General features: G+C 38.7%; 1 protein-coding gene across 1 annotated transcript; it reads left to right on the top strand.

The window, feature by feature from the left end:
* Positions 1-909: 909 nt before the first annotated feature.
* Positions 910-24,435, top strand: LOC139725725 (neuronal acetylcholine receptor subunit beta-2-like). The gene is made up of 10 exons (XM_071636812.1): positions 910-1,161; positions 1,424-1,728; positions 11,417-11,555; positions 14,048-14,092; positions 18,035-18,144; positions 20,027-20,229; positions 21,165-21,297; positions 22,098-22,291; positions 23,094-23,327; positions 24,140-24,435. The coding sequence occupies exons 1-10, from the start codon at positions 910-912 to the stop codon at positions 24,433-24,435; spliced, it is 1,911 nt and encodes a 636-aa protein (XP_071492913.1).
* Positions 24,436-25,111: the final 676 nt, after the last annotated feature.

Here is a 25,111-nt window from a genome sequence, read left to right as displayed (position 1 = left end):
CTCGATGTTCGACATGATTGCGGCGTGCGCGCCTCAGAAAAGTTAATTAAGCTAATGGAATTGATCACAAGTAGGCCTTTAACCTAAAAAGTGCAACGAACAACCCGTTAAAATTTTCTTTTAATGTAAGTCCTCTCCCAGGTTTTCTATTAATTACATTACGACAATGATAATCTGAATGTCAGAATATGACATGACATGTGACAGTATTAGCTCAGAGTCATTTTCTTGTTGCTACATTTGTAATTCAGGATTTTTACCTTGAATGACTCGAGCGTCTTTCAAGGGACTTGTAGGTTACAAAAGTTCTATTTTATCAGATTTAAGTTCCTTTTTCAAACTGGGTTTGGCAATGGGAAATCGCCGTGAAATAAATTGTCATTTTAGGCTGCAAAAACCTAGGACCGTTTGAGGATGGATCCTCAAAGTGTCGCAAGAAAGAGATCGACATCCTAAAGAGTCACCAACTCATAGTGTCGACGTGCTAAAGGGAAGGATATAATATAGGCTACGCTTCGTTTCTCAAAGGCGGTTCCGATATACTTTGGTGACTTTGATAACAAAGTTATACCAGGATAATTAAGGGAAATAATCTTGAAATTCGGCAGGGGGTAATGACGTCGGCATTGTGTTTGAAGACTGAAACAAGTACATTCACAGACAGACCAATGATGGTTGCAATAACCATCATTGGTTATTGTGTGTGTGTGTCTTCCCGAGTTACGCACGTCTTGAGAAACTATTCTGAGAACCAGTGATATTTTCACGTATTTTCATCTATTCTCGTCCTCGAAACCTCATATTAAGGGTCATATTGAGGAATACATGACATCCTCCAACCACTGAGCATATTGTGTCACTGGACTAAGCATTCTGATGTGGTAAATTGACGAGGAGAAAAATCAGGAAATGTCATCGAAGAACACCAAGGCAAAGCTGAAAACATCAAACGGACAGTGGAGCGACAGGCTCCGGGGAAGCTCTCCAGTAGTTCCGATCGATGTTAGCGAAGGCAATGCAGGTGCTCAACAGAGCGAAGGAGCCCCATTCGCTCTCGACGAACTTGGACTTGATCTCCAACCAAGAATAAAGGAGGCTTTGTGTTGCGATGACGTGCTGGAAAAGATCAAGAATGTGATAATGGAGGCAATCACGCAACAGGTCACTTAAGATGTCTACGACGCCATGTCAATGGATCTAGCTGCCATACGGAAAGGACAAGACACAAGGAAAATGTCGACAAACTGCAGAGAAAGTTGAGAAACCTGCAAGCTAGTCTTGACGACCAGGAGCAGTACAGCCGCAGAGAATGCCTCAGATTCTACGGCGTCCCAGAACATGAATCTGAAAACACCGATGATATCGTTCGAGATATCTCCAGCAAACATCTACAAGTGAAGCTGACTGGAAATGACATCGCCAGGAGCCACGAATCACTCCCAGAAGCGGAAGGAGGGAAGGACGCCCAAATCCCATCATCGTGCGATTCTCAGCGTACAACATTCGCCAACGAGTGTACGACGCGAAGACCAAGCTGAAGGGCTCAGACATCTTCGTTCAGGAGGACCTAACCCCGTTCAGAAGAGACCTGATGAACAGAGCGATGAAAATGCCCAATGTGAAACGCGTCCGTACCAACGATGGGAGAATCACGGTATGGAGATCGACACCTGATGGCAAGGAGAAACGAGTTCTAGTCAGGACCGTGGACGACCTCGCACTTCTCGAGTAAGTCGCGTGACGACACTGTGCTGTCTCCGTGTTTTATTCCCGAGATGAAATTGAAATATCCATGTATCTGTTGTGGAAAAAGTGTGCGGAATAATCAAAATGCTATCCTGTGTATTTTATGCCATAATTGGTGTCACCTCGTTTGCTCAGAGAAAGAAATCGATTTTTTCATAAGTGATAAGGACTGGATATGCCGCAAATGTTGTTGGAAACAGCTTCCTTTTACATCTGATGAAACTACCAAGTATCCTGATTCCTCAGTCAGCAAATCGTCTGTTACCCCGGTAGCATGCCCTTCACCGTCGCTTGATATGCCTGTTGAACAAATTCAAACTTTGAAACAAGAAAAAGGTCTGAAAATAACTCACCTCAACTGTTTGTCATTAACAAAGAATATAGATGACTTGCGTCATCTTACTCATGTGACAGATTTCGATGTATCATCGTTGAGTGAAACTCATTTGAATGACACCATAAAAGATAATGAATTAAATATTGATTCATATAATTTTCTTGGGAAAGACAGAAACCGCTTCAGGTGGCGGAGTAGCTATGTGTTTAAAAGAAAACATTGTTTTTAAAGTAAGAACTGATTTAGAAGAGAAAGAGCTTGAAATGATTGTTGTTGAGATTTTTTTTGCCAAATGCTAAGCTATTGTTTGTAGTAGTATGGTACAGACCACCAAATACGACCTTGGCAGTTTTTCAGCTTTTCGAGAAAGTTTTACAGAAATTAGATGATACTGGTACGGATTATTTGATATTAGGTGATATGAATTGCGATATGCTTAGTCCTCGGTCATGGCAAACGAGAAGACTTTGTGACATAACAGAAAATTTTGGTTTGGTACAATGTGTAAAATCATTAACAAGAGTGACTTCAGTGACAAGTACATTTGTATACATTGGTGGATGTGATATTAACAAGTAACGAAGATAAGATAAGAAATGTTAAAGTGTTACCAATCGCCTTGAGTGATCATTATCTCATATGGTGCATGGGGTAATACAAAGCAAGGTGAACACGGTCTGCACAGGTATAAGTATAGCAGAAATATAAAGAAAATAAATATATTGCTGTATAAAGATGATATAAATTCACTGACATGGACAGATGTTTTTGAAGAGCAAGATGCTGAGAAGGCATACATATCATTTGAGAACAAGTTCAAGGGAATATTAGATAAACATGCACCTCTACGGAAGAAGAGAGTAAAAAAGAAAGAATCACCGTGGATAAATGAATGTATCATTGAACTTATTCAAAATAGAAATAAACAAAAGAAAAAAGCTCAAGAGACGCAATCACCTGATGACTGGGATCGATACAGAGTATTAAGAAATAAAGTCACTGCTCAAATACGTTTGGCGAAGAAAGAATATATTTCAGCATCTATTTCCTCTTGCCAGGGTCAGTCAGGTGATATCTGGAAAGCACTGCAGTATGTACTCCCACAGAAAAACAAAACTTGTGCCATTAATCAGATTGGGGAAAATGGAATAGAAATTGATGACAAAACTGTGATAGCAGAAAAGGTGAATTTATATTTTACAAACATAGGCAAACAAATACAGGGAACTATCTCAACCAATGATGATTTTCACAGCAGACATGAAGGAGAAGAAATGAATGATGGCTACAATACTGATGATGATAATGAAGATGATGATGAAGAAGAAAATGAGAGCAACAATGAATTTGATTTCAAAGAAATAACTGAACAAGAAGTGTTGGATATGTTGAATGGTTTACAGGAAAATAAATTAAGTGGTTTAGACACAATCCCAGCATCCCTGATAAAGCCCGCAGCAAGTTACATTGTCAGACCTCTTACTCACATTTTCAATATGTCCATAATGCATGGCTCATTTCCCAAAGAATGGAAATTGTCACGGGTAACCCCGATCCACAAAGGAGGGGATAAGAGTGACATTGGGAATTATAGACCTATATCTGTTTTACCCATTTTTGCTAAAATTATGGAGAAATTGGTATGTAACCAGTTTTACAGATATTTGATTGAAGAATCTATATTGAGTGAAAGTCAGTTTGGCTTTAGACCGAAACATTCTACTGAAACAGCTCTATTGAATGTGACGGCAAACTGGTCAGATTCTATAGACGAGGGCAGATTTGTAGGAATGGTAGCCTTAGATTTGAAAAAAGCCTTCGACACTGTCCACCATGGTATTTTATTGTATAAACTCACAAGAACGGGACAAAGTGAAAGAGCTCGTACATGGTTTCGGAGTTACTTACAAGATAGGTATCAGTGCACTGTTGTCAATGGTGTTACGTCATCAATGCAGAAAGTAGATTGTGGTACTAGTATATCAAAGGGAAGTAATCTTGGCCCTCTATTGTTCACATTGTACATCAACGACCTAGCAAAGTGTATAAAGAAGTGTAAAGTTTCCCTATACGCTGATGATACGTGTATTTATTTTTCGCACAAAAACCCTTCCACCGTCATTGACACTTTAAATGAAGAATTAAAATTGGTAAATCGATGGCTGACCCGACATAAAATGGTTTTGAATGTAAAGAAATGTGAGTTTATGCTGGTAGGATCCAGAAAGAGAATTAGAGATGTTGTTGTACGTGATGTTGTTATCGGAGGAAAAACAATACAACGTGTAAAGCATGTGAAATATCTAGGAATTATGATTGATGAGCACCTTGACTGGTCATTTCAAGTGGAAACGTTAAGAAAAAAGATTGTAAAAGATATATGTTTATTGAGGCGGATTAAGTATTTTATAGGTCAAAAAACCGCACTTACGTTTTATAAATGTATTACCCAATCTAAATTTGATTATTGTAATATTGTATGGGGAAATGTGGGAAAGGGTCTTGAACAAAAGCTACAGGTTGTACAAAACAGGGCAGTGCGAACAGTTATGGGAGTAGATTGGGCAGTTTCTTCTGATACAGTTTATGATATGCTTAAATTAGATAGAAATATTAAGATCGAAAGATTAAACGTGTTTTTTATTTTATGTATAAAGTAGTTCCTGATTTAGTGCCTTTATGTTTGCGACGTCATTTTGTTTTTAAGAGTTATAATTACAGTCTAAGACAAACGATACAGAATTTCATATTACCGCCGATTCGCACGGAGTTGAAACGAAGGAGTATTTCTTATTATGGGACAAAACTGTGGAATAACTTGAGAGATGATATTAAGGTAGCAAATTGGGGTGAGTTTAAAAGGCGAGTTGATGAGGATGAAAGTGTTTTAGTTAGAGCAAAGGAATTTTTATTGTTCAGATAATATTTGTGATTATATGTTTTATCTTATTAAAAGAGTTTGTTTTCAATATACAAGTATATGCAGGGGCGGGTGGGTTGTAGTTGTGTGTGTGTGTGTGTGTGTGTGCGTGTGTGTGTACGCGTAGGCTAGGGTAGTTAGAAGGGATGTGCAGTGTTCGTTTTACAGCAATCTGTTATCAATAGTTTTAAGTGTGTTTTTCGTGTGTGTTAGATATTATTTCGGTAATTTTGTGTTTGATCTTATTCTATTGTTTTTATTAATCAATTAATTACATAATTAATTATTTTAAGATATTTATGACTTTAAGTTTTGATGGAAATGTTATTTTATTTTGTAATTTGATAGTCTTGCCTGTTTTGTGTCTTGCCTACGATATTATGTTAATTGATTTGTGTAGTTTTATGTAGTTTTTATTTGCTTTGAATCTATGATGATGAATCACGTTATGTATACTTGTTTTTATTGCACGGACTGACTGAAAAAAATAGCCGTGGCTGATGTTAGTACCGTGGTTAAATAAAATGAATTAAAAAATAATAATAAAAGAATCAAAGCGATCCAAGTGAAGATATAGGAAGACAACGAGAATAACCTTGATAGTGATGACACTGAATAGCTTTAATAGATAAATCTTTTATGACGACAAAGTAAGGATCATGTATTGGTATACTTAAAGGGGATGGCTAGTAACTGATCAGTGGGAATCAGTGGGAATGCTGGGGGATGATTGTTCCAATTCTTGTGGGATTCATTTAAGAGTACATTATATATTTATTGTTGTGTGAAAATTATTTGCTTCAGAATGGTCTCATATTCAAGTAATGTGCAATTTAATGTTTCCAGGTTAGCGTTTCTCAGTGTAAACGCAAACTGGGCCAAATGCGCGGCCAATTTTAGTCTGGCTTCCAAACCCTCTGCCTGTATCTTTCGCTATTCAGGATATTAACCCCCTCAACGTCGAAAACTAGTATAGTTAAAGGTGGTTTTGTCCTGCAAAGGATTTTTTCCTTCGGCAAAGACCTTTGCCCGAACGGCGACTTTGTCGCCACGGAATTCAGTTGGCAAAGGGTCTGAAAACAAGACAATACCAAATTGCGTTTGTTTACAAGCAGAGCGCCACTACGACAAAATATTGAAAGGTTTAAATCAAAAGCGCGGCCGAGCCACAGAACTCTGACTAGTAGAGTTCTGTGGGCCGAGCCCGGCAGTGTAAACGGACAAAATTGCGGGGCTCGGCCTCGCAATTGAGGCTGGGCTCGGCCGCGGCTCGGCCGCGGCTCGGCCCAGCCCCGCACTGTAAACGGGGTCAAGGATTTACCAGAAGCTTTTCTACTTAACATGTCAAAGGAAGAAATGAGCCTATCACATGGACCTTTGAAGTATTATTCATGTGCAGTTAGATATTCTAAATATTACAACATAAAGCAACGTCGAGATTTAGTTAGTAAGGATCTTTTCTTTTCATTAAATGTATCCATCAATTTAAAAGAATAATCCTCGCGTGCACGTGAGGCGATTTTTCCGGATTGCTCATCGTTTGCTAAAAATGTTTGAAATTCCGTACGCAAAGACAGCGAAGGAGAGGTAGAGAGCGGGGGGTGTGCAAAAACAGAGGCGACCCGCATTTGACATTTCATGTCACCATGAGTGTGACAAGAAAAACATGCCACGTGATGATGCAGGGAGATGTTCAGCCGCGCGGATGAGCGCACTTTTCTAATCGGATTCTCCAACGCATCTCCCGCACGCACTGTCCATCTCATCTCACTAATAATGAATGATACTGTGTCTCCTCCTGTGAAGCTTCTCAGTACTATACAGGTGCCTGGACTATTATTAGCTTTCTATCTCAGTGGAGGACATCTAAGAGTTACAGTTGAGTCATACTGAAGTATCTGAAGCAGCGTTGGGATACGAAGGGTGTTGATATTGCTGTTAGCTTGTCAGTATATCTTGCGTGGACACTGATATCTTCCCAATGGACGGACACTTAATGAAAATCTTTCTGTTTCTTCTCCTTATTAGCCAAGGTGAGTAAAGGATATCTACACTTCTTGTGTGGCGAACAAATAAAATATAACTCGATTTCTTTGAGGACCAGTCAGGTGCTAATTTTCGTTCATTAATACCAGTTGGAATTTATGTTTCTTTAGGTGTATCGTATGAAATGTTACGTGTTAAATACTGGAATCTTTTTGCTAACCTTTTACTGCCATGAAAAACGAACAACACTAACATAGGCCTATAGCTATTATACGAAGTGAACATCAAAACACATGAAAACATGAAACATGAAACATGAAAAATGATCATTTAATACACCAGAAAGAAATTTACCCTCATACCGCGCTGTTATATTTCATGACACATGGAAATTGTTTCACCCATTTTCACCGGAAGAAAGACAGTAAAGCAGTTTGTATTAACACCTACGTCATAATCATTATTCAAAGTTTATGGTCGTGATTTCAAATAATGCCAATTTATGAGGTAAGAGTTTTCTTCGATTTGTCTGCCATCTGTACACCTGTCAAAGTTAATCGTGTCACTGCTGGCAACCAGGGATATAGTCTGGTGGTACTGTCGCTGTCCGGAAAGCATTAAATGATATGTTGGATTCCCGCTGGTGTCTTTTCCTGACAGGTTTGTTGAAAATGTAGATCAGCAAGTGTGATCATACAAAGTTCATTTGAACAGAGGGCAGAGAAATTGAAGACAAACTCCTACTCGTATCTTCTCTACTTCTTTACCTCTCTTCTTATGATTTTTCTCGCTTCATTTAATGCGTCGATTTAATTTGAAAGTACTAAAAACTGTCTTGTCCGTGTATGCTACCAAGAATATTATGTCATATATAAGCGGTGCATTGCTATTTTTAGATTGTGGTCTACTTATACAGTGACATTAAGAACGGCTTATAAGATTCTTATAGAGACACTATAGATTTCACCAAATACTCATCACAAATTTTAATCGAAATTTCCGATTTGCTACCGTCTATTTCACTAATATTCCGCAATTCACTGAATTATGTTTGCGGCAATTTCCTCTTTAATAAAATGGGCTCTTTTGATAAAATGGCAAAAAAGAGCCCAGATCTCTATACGGAGCTACACGATCTGAATCAAGCAAGCCATATTGTGACATATTTTACGTCGGTATATATCCTAACGGCATAGCTGAACTGGTGTCAAAGAAAAGTTTCAACTGAAAGTTGTTGATTTTGTTTCTCATATCCTGATATCGGTAGCATGTTTGCCATTTTTCTGTAACCCAGCAATTTCTGTATACTGATCTATCAGAGTTATCACTCATTTATAGGGATTAGGGGTTTGTGAATTCCTTATTCCGGAAACAACGCAGAGTTCGTTACAACAAAACTCAATAAACAAAAGTAAAACGTACAAAAATTTCAAATCAGAGGGAACTACCTGGGTTCATCCCACGGGACCGACACCCCAAGTCATACAACCCATGAGTTCAATGTAGTAAAAAGGTCAACGAGGCCACGAGTCTTACAGCTCATGACTTCGACACTATGCAAATAAGGCCCATGAGTTCGACACGAGGTAAAAACAGCCCATGAGACTCGACATTAATTTGTCGGTCTCGTGGACCTTGTTTGCTTAGTGTCGAATATTATGGGTAATGGGTTGTATGACTCATGGGCTGTATGACTTGTGGCCTGTATACCTCGTGGGCTGTGTGACTCATGGGCTGTGTGGCTCGTTGGCTGTGTGATTCATGGGTTGTATGACTCGTGGACTGTATGCTTCGTGGGTGTCGAATTCATGGCGTGCACCCTTGACATTATCCAAGGGCCCAAACTGCTCATTTTTTTCTCCTCGAGATATACCTCCATTTCGTCTTTTTTCACATTTTTTCCCCAGGCTATTCCCATGCGGAGTTTGATTTTGATGCGATTTTCATCCCTAGTATTCCATCAAAGGCATGAAAGATTTCCTGTCAATACATACAATTAAAGCCTTTTTATGCATTTTTTTTTTTTTTTTTTTTTGCAACTGAGGACGAACATACTTTCGTTGTCAAGTGTGTTTTTTGAGCGCCGGTTAGATATGCGTAAGTATGTGTTTTGTCCAATATAATCATCCCTAAGACACTTGGGGGTCGTATAATAGCACCCCCATACCTATAGTTCTGATCCAAATTCGTGACGCCAATTCCGTAAATCACGACGCTGCGTGAATACACCACAGAACACGACATGGTTGTGTAAAAAAAAAAAAGTTGTTGAATATCTGGAATTTAGAGTTCATCTTTTTTGAGACACCTGTCGCATAATACAGTCTCGAAAGTTATGAGAATTTAAAGGGATGGTATAGTATTGGTGGATATGAGGATTGGGCTTTTAACTTATTGTGAGATACCAAGAAATCACTTATGAAATAGAAAGCATGCCATTCTAAGAGGATTCAAAGTTTATTTGATGAAAATAGGTTTTGGAATGGCTGAGACCTAAAAAAAAAAAAAAAAAAAAACAGAGTAAAGCAAAGTGATCGTAATTAAAGGTGGATCCCATCCTGATAGGATTGCTCTGTTTTGGGTATCTCAACCATTTCAAAACCAATTTTCATCAAATAAACGTTGGATTCCTCTTGGAATTACATGCCCTTTCATATTTCATAAAAGGTTTCTCATCATCTCATCCAAAAATGTTAGAAAGTGGAAATTAGGTCTCAACCAAAACTATACGATCCCTTTAAAGGGATGGTACAGATTGGTGGAGACAAGAATTGGGCTTTTAACTTTTTGCGAGATACCAAAAAAACAAAACAAAACAAAAACAAAACAAACTTATGGTATAGTATACAGAGCATACCATTTCAAGAGGAATTCAAAGTTTATTTGATGAAAATCGGGTTTGGAAGGACTGAAACATCCACAAATAAAGTAAAACAAACCGAGAGTAATAAACTGTGGGTCCCACACTTTATCAGAATCACTCTTTTTTGGATATCTCATTTCAAAACCAATTTTCATCAAATAAACGTTAGATTCCTCAAAGAATTACATACTCTTTTATATTTCATAAGAGTTTTCTCATTATCTCACAAAAAAAAATGTTAGAAACCTGAAATTAGGTCTGAACCAAAACTATACGATCCCTTTAACCAAAAAAAAAAAAAAAAAAAAAACCCCGACACGGATTTAATGAAGTGGTATAAAAGTGTAATTTCAACGCGATCAGGCCATCAGTGACTTACCATGAGAAATTTGCGTCTGATTTCTCCGGTTGTAATACATCATTTTTTTTTTCCACGACAGGGTATTGTCAAGGGTTCCATTACCCGGACTCATCAACCGGTAACACTTTGATCTCCATCGAAATCATGCATATATTATTTTTGTTCATCACTTCATCCATTCATCTCGCTATCAATCACTGGATCTGATGGTTCTCTCTGTCTGCATTATTTATTTGGTTCCTTATCTCTCCGTTATACAATACGATGTCTCTATACTAAGGAACTCATAATCAGCGCGATTTCCTACATCCCCATCTGCCTGCCTATTTTAGATATGGTATGTTCTTTATATTTCTCTATTTCTTTCCTCCCATTTCATAATCAGAAATCTTTTTAAAAGATATTTTTCTAAGTGAACACATTACTGCAGACAGATGCATTGATGTGAAAAAGACAGTCTATCAACATAATGCCCCAGTCACATATGAACACGGGTGCTCAAGGATTTACACGGTGATCCGGGGAGATCCGGGGACGTCCAGGGAGATCCGGGATTTTGGTATGACTGTACACACGGTATCAACACGGCAGTTACACGGAGAAGGCCGGAAGAGCGCGGCGTCTACACGGACAAACACGGCATCTACACGGATCAACACGGCAGCTATAGACGGATCAACACGGCATCTACTCGGCAGCCACACGGACCACCCCAGATTGCTCCGGGATGTGCTATGTGATCCGGGATGTGCTATGTGACTGGGGCATAATGCCCCAGTCACATAGACATCCCGGATCACCCCGGACCACCCCGGATCTGATCCGGGGAGAGATCCGTGTTGACGCCGGGAGGCCAACACATGCCTTATTCATTGATATTATGAACGGTGTATGTGCGCTCTCAACGCGTTATAAAAATGCGTCAAATATAAGATTATCACGGTAGTGCCAAGGAATTTAGAGAAAGAACATCAATTTTATAACTGACTTCCATTGAACTCATATCTCAGTAAATCCAGAATAAAAGAAGTAAATTTGAATAATCTTACTTTCATTGTTTTGCACAATATCAGAGACTAGCACTAACAGAATGAGAGACTAATCAACTCAGATTTTTCAAACAGTGAACATTGCAAAGTACTGTTTTGTTTGTTTGTTTGTTTTTTAGCCATTGTCAATATATGATTTTCCAGGTATGTGCAGTGTTCTGACGAAAGGCCTGCTAAAAAGGTTATTCCACGATGAGGAGGATCCATATAATCGCCAAATCAGGCCGACCATTAACGAGACAACGGCCATTCACCTGAAGATGCAGTTATTCGTGGCTCGAATCCTGGAGCTGGTAAGAGAGTGGAGTATAAGGCTATATCTCATCATATTACCAGCATGCTCACATTTGAGCACATTGTGGTAAGAATTAAATTCATGCGTGTCCTTGTTATGTCGGAATGTGTTACCGTTTTGCATCTGCATGCGTGTGTGTGTTTGTGTGTGTGTGTGTCCGTAAGTGTGTTTGTGCGAGTTCTAATACCTGCGCCAGCGTTCAGGAGGCAACTGAATATTAAGTGTCTCACTGTTTTTGTCTGAAAAGTAGAGAATTATGTACTAAAGACCTTGACCCGCGACACTATTAAATCCTCTTTTTGTTCCATGTTTCTATAAGCATTTTTCATGAAGTTATCACTTGTTAGATTTCAAACGTTTTTGGTTCGTTTGTTTGTGTTTCAAAGCTTCAGTTTTCATTATATTTTCATCATAAATACAGGGTAATCAAGCAGTTTTAACGTCTGAAAGGACGTGATTTCGAGGCTGCCATAATGATTGTTAAAGTACGTAAATTCAACATGTCTTGATGTTAGAATGGGAGTGTGGCGCTTCTGAACTCATGCATTGAAAATAATTTATGCATTTTTCAAGAATAATTGTTTATTGTCTCTATCTTCAACACGGAACACTGGTTGACATTGGTAATTGATATACTAGTAGCATCTGCGCGCGCATACAACTTAATATTATGAACATTGATTGTAACAGTGTAGGAATGAAAAGAATGAAAAACAAAATTTGAAGAAACGTTGATGTTATTTTAGTTTAAATTTGGGATAGTGTTCTCCTTGACAGTTACTTCCTTGATGTTGACGGCCATCACCGGCGTTCATCGTCGGTCTTTTGAAATTGAGGGTACTTAAATGAATGCCTATACTTCCCTTTAAATATCGTCAAAAGTACAGATGTAATTTTCGCGATTAAGCGACGCTTAATGCGAAAGCCATTACTGTCAGGCCTATTACTTTCAGGCCTATTTCTTATCTGAGAACTAATTTTAAGCCGAGGCAGCGTGCATGGCATTACAGGTAACTGTGTGGTTAGTAGTTCAAGCCAAAGTCAATTTAACAATCATCAATTAGGGGCCTGTTCCGCTCAACAACAACAAAAAATGTTCTCAAACTGGTCAGAGTGAACGCGGGATACAAAGAGCGACAATGTAACTCAAATAATGGTATACGGGTAACTTAACTCTATATTACAAACTTTGTATTACCATTAGCGATGGTGGGTGAAAGCAATTACCGCGTACTTACACGCAGTGTGGCTTGTTGCTACCTCCGAGCAATGAGTGACGGATGTGGGTCTCATTGCATTAACATTTCCATTTTGTGTAATTAGTGAAATGATAACATGTAATATGACATGGAGTCCTATCTCTCCTCGCAGTCTCTTCTTAATGCCTGGGGGCATTTCATGAAGCGTTTTTTTTTTCCCCGAGAAATGAACTTTGTCGGACAAATTTGCTCTCAGCCAATCAGATGCAAGGATTCCAGTAGCTTATAGCAGTTTGTCAAAAATATCTGACAAAGCACTTCATGAAATGCCCCCCCCCCCCATAAAGCTTGCATAGATAGTATTGAACAGACAGCAAAGGGGACAATCTGTCAAAACATGAGTCGGATTCCAGACCCCTCCCCCAATTTTTATAGGAATGGATACTAAAAACACTCTTCCTGCTAGGACCCGTTTGCCAGATGATAATCATTGATAGAGATGGGTATTTGCATTGGAAATGGTGTAACAATCTCAACGCCGCCACCTCTCACACCAGATCCTCTCGAAAAAAAAAGTAAAAAAAAAAACTCATATCGTCACTAATTGGTAATCGTTACCAATGATTAAAAAAAAAACCAACCAAGCAGATAATAGCTGTTAAGATGGTTACAACAGACGCTTTCTTTTCCCTAATTTGACCATCAAATCCTGGGGGATTATCATCTAATTGATATCATTTGAAAAAATGGTTCCCCTAATTTCTCTGCAAATCTTATACTTGAGAAAGGCTAGACGGAACTACATTGCTTAAATCTGAACAAAAGCAGAATGAAAACTTAAATAATGTGCGAATATTAGAGAGAACGGGAACTTTCAGCTCCAAATCAGTCACAGTTAACACTTTTTGAAAGTTCTGCAATTGATACGTAATCATATTTGGTACGTAATCATATTTCATTATTGTGAACCCTGACGAACTCAAATGAAAGATTGTATTACATTCCCTAAAACTAAACCTGAAAATGAATGTTTGAATATTAATTGCCAAATCCATACTTTAGATCATGTATTACTTTTTGTTGGATGGAAATAAAGTATAATTGAATTGAATGAAAAGATAGAGCACCAACACAGAAATGTTTGTTTGTTTGTTTGTTTGTTTGTTTGTTTGATTGTTTGTGGGGGGGGGGTGCTGGATGGGCTGGTATCCAACCTCCGCTAGCCAAATATTGATGTGTTTCTTAATACCACATTTTCTCTTGAATTTCTGTCTTATTTCTTTTGCTACAGAATGAAAGGTTTCAACTTCTGAAGGCCAATGTTTGGTTAACATTCGTAAGTATATATGTTTTTCTTAATGAATTAACAAAAAATTCATATTGCTTTGATGATGTGTTCCATTAATTCAACACGTTTGTTCAGTCATTAACCTTATTTCCCACATTATATTTACATTATTGATTATGATCTTGACCGCCAAACAATCTCCCGAACCCTCTATCGTTGCACTGAATAACAACATTCATTGATTTGATTTATTTCCGCATTCAATCAGACACACACACACACACAGAAATGAATACAAATTTCAAAAGCACAAAGACAAAGAATATCAAGTGCAGTGAAATAAATCGATAACAGTACACAAATTATAGATACACGATGTCATAAGCAATTGCATTGAGCAGTATACATACACAGAAACATAAAATAGAACATACAGTATTATCTTCAGTAAATAACAGAGATAATTGAATGAAGGAGACCGCCATCGTATAGGCGATTAGGTTCGAAATGGATGGGGCCTCATAACTCCAGGTAAATCTATACTCCAGGTAAATCTATACGGCTTCAGAGTATAACTTCATCATAGGCGTGCATTCTATTGAACAACAATCATTAAAATATCTTTATCTTATCTCTTTAATTATCAAGGTACCGAATGACACACATACGTCTTACTTATCTCTAAACCAGTACTTGTAAATCCGTTAATTACATTTTACATTAAGTCGATGACATCTTTTAAGGAATGGTATAGTATTGGTTGAGGTTAGAATTCAGCTTCAAACTTTTTGCAAGATACTTAGAAACCACTTTATGAAATATTAAAAAGCATATCAAAAGAATACAATGGCTGAGATATCAATAAAACAAAGGAAAACAAAGCGATCCTAATAAGAGATGGGTCCCACCTTTTGTTAGGCTCACTTTATTTTGGATATCTCATCAATATCAAAACCAATTTTCACCAAATACAATTTGAAATCATCTTTCATATTTCATAATAGGTTTCTCAAAAAATCGTCATCAAAAAACGCTGGAAACCTCAAGTACCATCTCAATCGAAACTGTACCATCCCTTTAAGAGAAAGCATAGTGGAGTTGAGTGTTTATTTCTTCTTTCAATATCAACAGAAAAAAATCAGATGCTAAAGCTGTCTTATATTATGTTTTTATAAGATGGGCTTTAGAATCTTTCTAGTCTGATTGGTCAATTATCATGTATTGGTTTTTACCTATCCACACTGAGCCATGCGTTCGGTAAAATCCGAACGCATGGCTCAAGCCTTTTACTGCGTTGTCATAGGTGAACCGGACGCATGGTGGAGAAAAGGGTTGAATTTCATGAATTTACGGGCCCATTTTATAAAACGAATGATGCACAGGCCTGTTTCGTGGATCGGTGAGAATTGGATGCTCTCGTTAAACTTTGGAACAATCTGAAACGCACTCGCTGCATGCACTCGTGGGCTTAAACAGTTCCGAAGTCAAACTCACGCATCCAATATTATTCTCACTTATCCATACCACTCTGTTCTCTGCATCATTAAATTTTGTATAATATAGGTTTTCCTGGCCAATTTCGCACTGCTTTCCATCCAATTCCTTATTGCTGCATTCACTTTAGCAAAATTTAGCGTAGATGTTGTTGTTGTTGTTGTTGTTCATTTTCCATCTGTGAAGATGGCTGGATAGCCCATATTCAGCTACACTAAGCTGGTCTTCCATGGGGTCCAGTTGGATGTGGGCTGGGACACCACTTCACCGGGTTAGACACCCTGCTCTTTTCGATGAATGAATGAAGCGGGATTTTTTACGTGCATGAGCTGTGACTCTCTCATACACGGGAACTCCATTTTATGTCCTATCCGAGGGACAGAGTGTTTTGCCTCTTGCTAGAGGGGACGGTATGTTTACACACAACATTGCTCAGTCCAGACTCGGGTTCGAACCCGGGCCGCGTGATCGTGAGGCAGACGCGCTACCGACTGAGCCAACTCACCGCACTCACCAACTCACAGAATAATGATGACATGTTCGGTATTTCAATTTTATGATCTCTTCATTCAAATTCATTTTGGAGCATTCAAATTGGGCCCACCTCTAATCTCATTCTAATTAACACTTATCTTCTGAAATTCATAAGACAAGCACCATTTCACTATTCGTTAATTCAATTTAGAATGATATAGTCACGTGATCACGTATATGCTTCCCTCCCTCGTTCATTCAAATTCATTTTGGGGCGTCCAATTTCACATGTTCTGCAATCAATTTAGCAGACATGTTTATGCTTTGGTTCATTGTTTATTTTCTTTCATCATAGTTATTGTTTTGTGAGTATCATAACATTTATTTTCGTATTCATTTTAGAGATTTTGGCAACCGTTTTTTTTTTTTTATGTGCTTATTGAGTCTCCCAGTCCGAAGATAGTGCAAGTGGTCATAACGTATCTGGCCGTTGAGCGCTTTATTCTGAGTGTGTCGGCCAGTTCTAGGAAGTCAAGGTTATGATCCTCAAATATTTCTGTAATTCTTTCTCTGTCTTCTTGAGATATACGTCTGTAACTTGTGCTGTCATGACTGTAAGAAACGAAGTTAATCTGTAGTACTGGTACATGTAGACCTATATGACATGACAAGAAAAGGGGCGTTACAGAACAACCAACTCGAGTTATATAGGGTCAAAATATGATATATATACTTTGACTGCATGCTTAACAGTACGTGGGTTAAAAAAAAAGTCACATAGAAATACATGTTTAAACGTTCCCACCATTTCAAAAAAGAAGAAGAAGAAGAAGAAGAAGAAGAAGAGAGAAATAGCATGACGTGAATTTGAATGAATATGCTTGGAATTTGACTGCACAGTCGCGAAATTGAATGACTCAAATACCCTTTTCGGCGAGTGATTGGGGTGGCGAATTTGTATGAACGTATAGAGTACCAGCCAATTTAAATACCCGTTTTACGAATTCGAAAGCCACATGTGCGAATTTCGTTGGTCGAAACGCTTAATTGAACGCACGAGTTGCAATTTTGAAAGACACACTGTGCGATAACGAGGGTTTTTGCTAAATTGAATGAACCTTCTATCAAATGGACTGACAAAAGTGCGAAATTGGCCGGGAAAAACCTATATCATTCGGATATCGGGCTTCAGTTTGCATGCGTGGGCGCATAGCTCATTGAAGCCAATAAAACGTTGAATTACATACTCCAGTATTTCTCGTGGCACAATGGATGACACCAGCCATTAAATCGATGGTAGTGAAAAGACGAAAAGCCTTCGAAAGAAAACATGACAAAAAAAAAAAAAAAAATCAGTGAGAAATCGCAGCTGCCAAAGCCAATTATTACTCGAAAAGAGTTCAACATCTCAAACATTGTAGTCCATCAGCCTGGTCTCAACACATCGGAAAAAAAAAATTACGTCTGGGCAAAGAACATCACCCTTGACCCAAATTGAGAACGTTGGACCAACAGATTATAAGTCAACTGCAAACAGAATTAACACACAGTTCGTCAATGTCGCTTCCGACACCCCGCCGCCTAACACTCTTAGCCTCCACCAGCATTCCTTCCCTCTCGAGAGCCCTGCCCTCTTGTACAACCAGGGGAAGTTTCCCGAGAGCACAAGCGCATCACGTATAGGGTACTACCCCAAGACCTGATGGGAGTCCCGCTCGTTTGGTGAGGGAATTCGCATTAGAACTCTCGCAGACATATTTAGTGCCTCTTTTCAACAAGCAAAAGTCCCAGAACGACATAATAGCTGTATATGAATGTTTGTTCTTTTGTGTGCATTTACAATATTGGTTAGATCATTGAAAGTTATCGCACGTTTCTTTCATACCATAAATTGTTAACAACTGAACTAAAACTTTTCACATCACATTCACTAACATAAGAGACTGTCAGTATACCATATTCAAGATGCCCTTTGATGAACGGCTTCAGGATTTATTTTTCGTTTGTTTCATTTTGTTCAAGGATTGGGTAGATGAATTCCTAACATGGAACCCGGAAGAATACGAAGGAGTGGAGAACATCAAAATCTCCTCGGATTTTATCTGGCTCCCGGACATTGTGCTCTATAACAAGTAAGACGAAAGAGATTACTGCACGCTAATTCGTTATCAGGGCAAAACAGTGTGGAATTCTCCTATCGTCGCGTGATTATCGATGCCTGCTTTTATCACATTCGCGATCACTTAACATATCAATATCAAGCACACGCACACACACACACACACACACACACACACACACACACACACACTTTGTCTTTCTCGCGTCCATTTCAATCAGAAAGGATGTGAGCTGTTTGATGGTGTTGGTAGATGGTTTGCTCCGCCAACAACCACCATCATTCAAACTCTCTCATCTGTTTTCATGTTCTCCAGTAAGTTATTGCAGTGGGTTCTTACAAAGGCTTATTGATTTATTGACTTATCTATTTATTCATTTATTCATTTATTCTATACATTCAGTCAGTCAGTCAGTCAGTCAGTCATTTATATTCTTTTCACAGGGTATAGCCCCATATTCCAGTGGTTTATACACTGTTATTCTTGGGGGTGCACGTTACGTTACGAGACCGACATTCACGAGTCATACAGCCACGAGTCATAGAGCTCACGAGTCATACGGCCCATGAGTTTGACACAAGGCCCACGAGACCGACACATTAAGCCCCGTGTTGTATCTGTAACTCGTGGGCTGTTTTTACCTAGTGTCGAACTCATGGGCTGTATGACTCGTGAACTGTATGACTCATGGACCTCTTTTCAATGTCAAACTCGTGGGTGTCGGTCTTTTATTGTGGGAGGACCCCTTCTTGGGGGCCCTCCAACATAATTACAAAGTACTTGAAATAACAACTAATTCAAAATACATGAGCTGTTTCTGACTCTTTACCCTATAATCTTGGAAAACAGCTCATAATCCTCAGAAATAGATACTAATGTCTTATACGGTGACCCTCTACCGTTTCATTCTTTTCCATGGATTTCCCATGGAGAGTGTTCTTGAAAACAGTGAAAATGAATCACCTTTCGGCTTGACCACTTACCTGTCACTCATGAGGATACAAAAGAAAATTTCCCCTGATCATTTACATCTTTCAACATAATTTGGTAATATGCTGGAGTGCTGCATGTGTTATTACGCACTACTAACATTTTTCATGTTTTCCTCTTGATTTTGACCTATGTATAGAAACAAGCTCGTGCCTTTTACACTACTATTCAGGCTTGGCTAAAACTTTATAGAAAATATATCATTACCTCGCGTAAAAAACTCCGGGATCAAAATCAGATGGAAATTAAGGAAGTTACAAAATTGTGAAATTTCACTAATTACTTTCACGAAATAGTTCTTTAACAGTTAATAGGAATATGCTCGTGGTTGAAAATGGCATTGTCTCACAATAACTTTTCGTAATAGTTTGTGCATAAAATCTTGAAATTTTCAGTTTCCTTGTTCATGATTACCCAATTATTCCATATTCTCATGTCCTAAAACAATGTCTGCATGATTAATCATTATTTTGAAGTCATTCAGCCAGCAATAGTGTTTTACGTTTTAATAGCAGAATAATTGAATGGTCGTCAGTTTTTTCAGTCCACGACCACTGGAAAATTTTGAGTTGATGACTTGGTGTCATCAGCTCACGCACTTCCATATTCAAATCAACTGTTCAAGAACTGTTTTGTAAACTTAGCGAAACTTTAAAATTCAATAACTTCCCTAAATTTTGTCCAATTTTTATAACATTTTCACCGCTGTGTTCGTAAAATTTATTTCCAACTATAATATTAACTGGTTTTGCGTTCCCGTTTTAAAGAATGGCAGTGATGTATATTGTATGTAAATGAAACCAAATTTCGATTCTACCGTAATACATTACTGAATGGTGGAGACTACACAAGATACGCATTTATTGTCATTAATGGAGTATTGTCCCACCTTTGTTTTCATCAGTGCAGGCACGGGATATGAACCCTACCTTCAGAACAAGCTGGTGAAGATCTATCACACGGGTCACGTGAATTGGGCTTTTCCTCATATCATCAGAGCCAGTTGTGACTTGAACATCGCCAACTTTCCTTTCGACACCCAACAGTGTGATCTCAAGTTCGGCCCTTGGCAGCACGATTGCACGGAACTCGTCATGGAAGGAGCCGGTGAGATGAGACGGGGTCGTGGTATATGATGGGTGTGGTTTGGGATGAGGGCTGGTGGTTTCTCCTCCTTTCCCATCCATCGCTATGCAGTGTCACCACCAAATTACATACTCTGGAAGACCCTTGAAAGACATCAATTATTAATGAATGTACATTCTTGGCTGCGTGAATAAGATTTTGCGTACTGAGAAACACGAATTTGAAACATGGTTTGAAAGAGGAGCGTTTATAAGGGTTTATCCAGAGTTTTTGGCTCGCTCGGACTGTGAGATTGCACATCTCATTATGCGCAGCTTTTCCCTTCGCAATTCGATTGGTCAAACAGGGCGCTTGCAATATACGACGTTATATAAACCATGTTTCAAATCTCGGTTGTTTTTATAAGACTTTCAAAACTTTATTTCCAGTGAAACACGGTTTTGAATCACACCTCCACAGTGCATTTCAAAGCCGTGTTTCAAAATCGTGTTTGTAATCACGACTACCGTTTTAAACCGTAAAACACGATTTTATAAACCATGTTCTACATTGAAAAGTTTGCTTTAAACGCAACCGAGAACCGTAATCACAGAACTCTAACCCAGTTCCGTCATTGTCCGTAATACATTGTAGGGCCTACTGGTCCCATTTTCACGGCACACGAGTAACATAGAATCACACATAGTCAAAATAAATCCCTAGTTTCTCGTGTTTGACTAGGGCATTTTGAATTTTTGATTGTGAACAAATCGTAACGTCCTTTGCAACAGAATACAGCTCAGTAAATAACGCATTAATTTGACACAACAACGTCCAGCCTGTGTACAAACTGTGTATGTTACACAAATTAATAATATGCTTCACTTTTCGTAGGTTCAGTGGTAATATTGACCTAATTTCATAAAAGTATGGGGCTCATAATTCTAGCAAAATATTCCCTGGTTCCTGATATGAAGGAGACGAGACGGTGTTTCGGAGCGACGGGGAATGGGACATGGTTGGCCTTGCTATTCAAACAAACCAATTCAACTACCCAGACGACCCGGGCGTTCGGTACTATGACGTCACGTTTACCATCAAGATCAGAAGGTAAGTGTTGGGGAAAGTTCACGTTGGTAAAACATCTCTGCAGTTAACGTCTAGGAGTAATGTTACTCAATTGAGTAACACTTTCGCTCCAATTCAAACCCATGTGCACTTTGGGTGACGAAACGGTAATGCCTATAAATACCCGCGTGACCTTCACTCTAATACAGTATAGTTCCGCTGTATCCAAACATAATTTTTGATCTTTGAGACATGAGAAAACTGTTACTACTTTTTTTCTCAAGAAAAGACGTCCTAAATACAAGCAAGCAAGCAAACAAACAAATTATAACTACATTGAAAAACAAATTGTTTGGCGCACGTTGGATACGGACAAACTTTACGTGTTTTTTTTAAACCCTCCTTTATCAAAGCATTGAAAATTAACATTGGTGACAGTTTGAGATATTGACATTGGTGTCAATCTTTACTTTTCTTACCATAGCACTATTCTACCACGTCGTGGTCGTCCTGCATGGTATTTTCAAGTATTTATCATCTCTTCCATAAGGCTAAATCATGAACGTACGTTCGACCACGGAGGTAGCCCACCTCCCTGGTTCGACTATAACCCCTTCTCAATGAGGAGAATTCCAGCTGCATGGCTGTCTCTTACCGAGGTATATTGTATTTAATCGAACGGCATGTTATTGTGTTCTGCGAGCGAATATTACGTAGTACGCACCTGTGTAGGAAAATGAGCGTCATAACAGACACATATTAAAAGTATAGCATTTCCCGCCGTTCCTGTAGGTCCTATGCGCCGCACACACGATGAACTTGTGATTGATTTTACCATGCAGGAGGTCCATGCACTATGTGTTTAACCTGCTGTTGCCGTGTATCCTGATAGCTTCCATCACACTCTTGGGATTCCTCCTCCCTGTAGACTCGGGGGAGAAAGTCTCACTTGGAGTCACCGTCCTTCTCTCGCTCACCGTCTTCTTGCTTCTCATCGCAGAGTCAATGCCGCCCTCTAGCGTTGTGCCCATTATAGGTATGTTTTCATACATACATGTACATACATACATACAATTTCTATAGCGCCATTTTCCATTCTGATTAGATGCTAAAGGCGCTTTACATCAAAGCAAAAAGACTGATAATACATTCACGGTTCGTGTAGGTTCGTTAATCGGAAATTGAGACAGGGTTTGTTATTTCTAGAAGTTTCGTTAATCTGAAAATGAATTGATTTTTATTATTATTATTATTCCGAAGGTTCCTTAATCCGGAAACGAAATCAGGTTCGTTACTCTTTACCTTCTATTCAGAATAACGAATCTTCTGACTAACTCGACAAAATGTTCTGAATAACAACCCCCTTTTCATTTTCGGATTAGCGAACATCTAGGTATATGAAATTTGTTTTTCTGAATAACGAAAGGCCTACTGATTTCATTTTCGGATTAACGAGCCTTCGAAATAACCGTGCTTCACCCGTTCTTACACTGTATCAGTGTTTCCTAGTCACCTAAATGATTTACAAAAACACTTTGTATTATTTTCAAGATACACTCTGTACATAAGGAACGTGAAGGTTTTAATCAGATTGTGATAAGTCTGTACTGGTAGGTGACACTCAATCGTCATACTGACATAAAAAGCCAAAAACGATTACTGCATAGGTTAAACTGCTGCTACTTTTGATTTTACTGTGATCCCAGACTGACAATACACGTGCTGTGTATCCTATAACTCTGTGCCAATACTATCGGTAGGGTCTCGGCCTCATACCAATATTTCCTCAAGCCATTTGAGTGGTGTATCCATCTCGTTGCTTTTTTACCCCTTCCAAGGTCATTACTACATCTCCACCATGGCTCTGGTGTCATTCTCCCTCTTATTAACCGTCACCGTCCTAAACCTCCACCACCGCGGACCCTACTGCAACCGAGCCCCAAGGTGGCTAAGGGTTTTCGTCCTCGGTACCCTGGCTAGGTTTCTGCGACTGCAGCCTGCGGAGCTCCGGCAACGAAAACACGAACTGGACAGAAAGAGCAGCCAGATAGCAACTATGAATGATAAGCTAGGTGAACTGCCGTTTATATATAAGGTTTGTTAATCCGAAAATGAAAAGAAGGTGCGATAAACGAACCTTCGGAAAAACGCAAACTTCGGAATAACGAACTTTCGGAATGACGAACCTTCGAAATAACGAATCTTCGGAATGACGAACCTTCGGCATAAGGATTTTTAAGCTTTGACTTATAGTTAACTGCATAAAAGATTGGAGAGAGAGAATGCCGTAACTATGGTTAACTGTGATGAACCTACGTGGCTAAGGTATACAATTTTACCTCTTGCCAATGTGAATGTCCAAGAGGCTTCCTCCAAACTTTTTGATCCCATGTATTTCTCCTCACAGTCACATCTTAAATGATTTAAGACCCCCTCCCGTTTATTATTATCTTTTTTTTTTAATGAAGCAGGGAATATGCTGCTGACTAGAGAGCTAAGTCGAATGGAATGGTTTCACTCATAAAAGTCGGATATAGAATGAGACATCAATGGAAGTTTCAATTCCTTTATGTGCTTGCTACATAATTCAAACACCACTGTTTTGTGAAATTATGTAAAGCTTTCGAATTCCATCAGTCGATTATTTTAGTTCTGATTTAATTACACCTTAAGCACTTTGTTTGATTGTGTATTTTTACCGGTAGGCCCTACTTTCTTTACTTTAAGTCAACTGAAAAATGGAGTTGAATAATACGAGAAGTCAAAACCCATTTGGAAGGAAGATGTAATGCTTAGTAGTCTTCTTTCCACCTCCCTGTCAGAACGATGATTTGTTTGTTTGTTGTTTGTGTGTTTGCTTGTTTTTTCATACACCTGTTCGCAGATCATTTGGATGAGGGAAGGTCGTCGGTTGACAAAACAAAGGAACCGAATAGAATATCCAACGGGAATAAAAGCAGGGACGAGAGCAGCGAACGTAAAGAGGACGTTGTTGCGCTAATGCTACGGCTTGTCGGTCACGTGCGCTACATACGTGAACATTACCAAGACGTCACGGAATCGGAGGATGTTCAGAACGAGTGGAAGCAGATAGCGCTGGTGGTCGATCGCGTCTTCGCCGTTTTCTACGTCATCGGCATGATCTGTACCGTCACAATTCTATTCTTCAACTTAGCCTGATCAAACAAGGTCGTTAGAATTACCCCAAAATAATTTTTTAAATATATACAACTCTGACTGATTCTACAGTCTGTGCGGCGGCAAAGGCTCTTTACATACTAGCTCACACACCTTTCCACTGGTAATCAGGCTTAATGACTGGTGTAAAGTTTTACACCATAACAGTTATGTCCAGTATACCTAGTAAGTAGCTAAAGAAAGAATTTCTTTGTTTATGAACTAACTGAACAGATCGAGGTTTTGTCGTTTGCGTTACAAGTTGATGGACAAAAGTAGTGCATTATTTTTGGTGTCATTTGGAATTGATTTCAGATAAATTTGTTACATGCTCATGATAACACACAGGGTGAGAATATCTATAAAAAGGATTTTAGGAGTTTGTATAGCTCTTTTGTTTCATGAACATTCTCATTTTATATATCTGTTAGTATAATCGAGACACTAGGCACAAGGCGAGCCTAATACTTCCTTTAGCATATATAAGTTTGCAGAGTTAGCAAAATTGAATTTGTTTAGTTTGCTGTATATATTAGTAATCTTCATTTATTGCAAAAGTTTTGTCATTGCTTTGAATCACATACTTCTGAATCAATCGTCACCTCGCAAAAAGTGGAATATGCATTAAAAACAACAACAAAATTTTATTGACATTTACTATTACACATGCGTTCGAGTA

Source organism: Diadema antillarum, unplaced genomic scaffold (genome assembly GCF_040938485.1).
Source record: "Diadema antillarum isolate AM-2024a unplaced genomic scaffold, OU_Dant_1.0 scf00000017, whole genome shotgun sequence".
In the NCBI taxonomy this organism is placed as follows: Eukaryota; Metazoa; Echinodermata; class Echinoidea; order Diadematoida; family Diadematidae; genus Diadema; species Diadema antillarum.
This window is presented reverse-complemented; position numbering and strand designations above follow the sequence as displayed.

Bases quoted from the DNA above. Each gene is read 5' to 3' on its own strand.
- LOC139725725 (XM_071636812.1), top strand. From the start codon at position 910: ATGTCATCGAAGAACACCAAGGCAAAGCTGAAAACATCAAACGGACAG. The intron at 1,729-11,416 runs GTAAGTCGCGTG...AGGTATGTGCAG, and splicing joins GACGACCTCGCACTTCTCGA to TGTTCTGACGAAAGGCCTGC. The intron at 23,328-24,139 runs GTGAACTGCCGT...ACCTGTTCGCAG, and splicing joins AACTATGAATGATAAGCTAG to ATCATTTGGATGAGGGAAGG.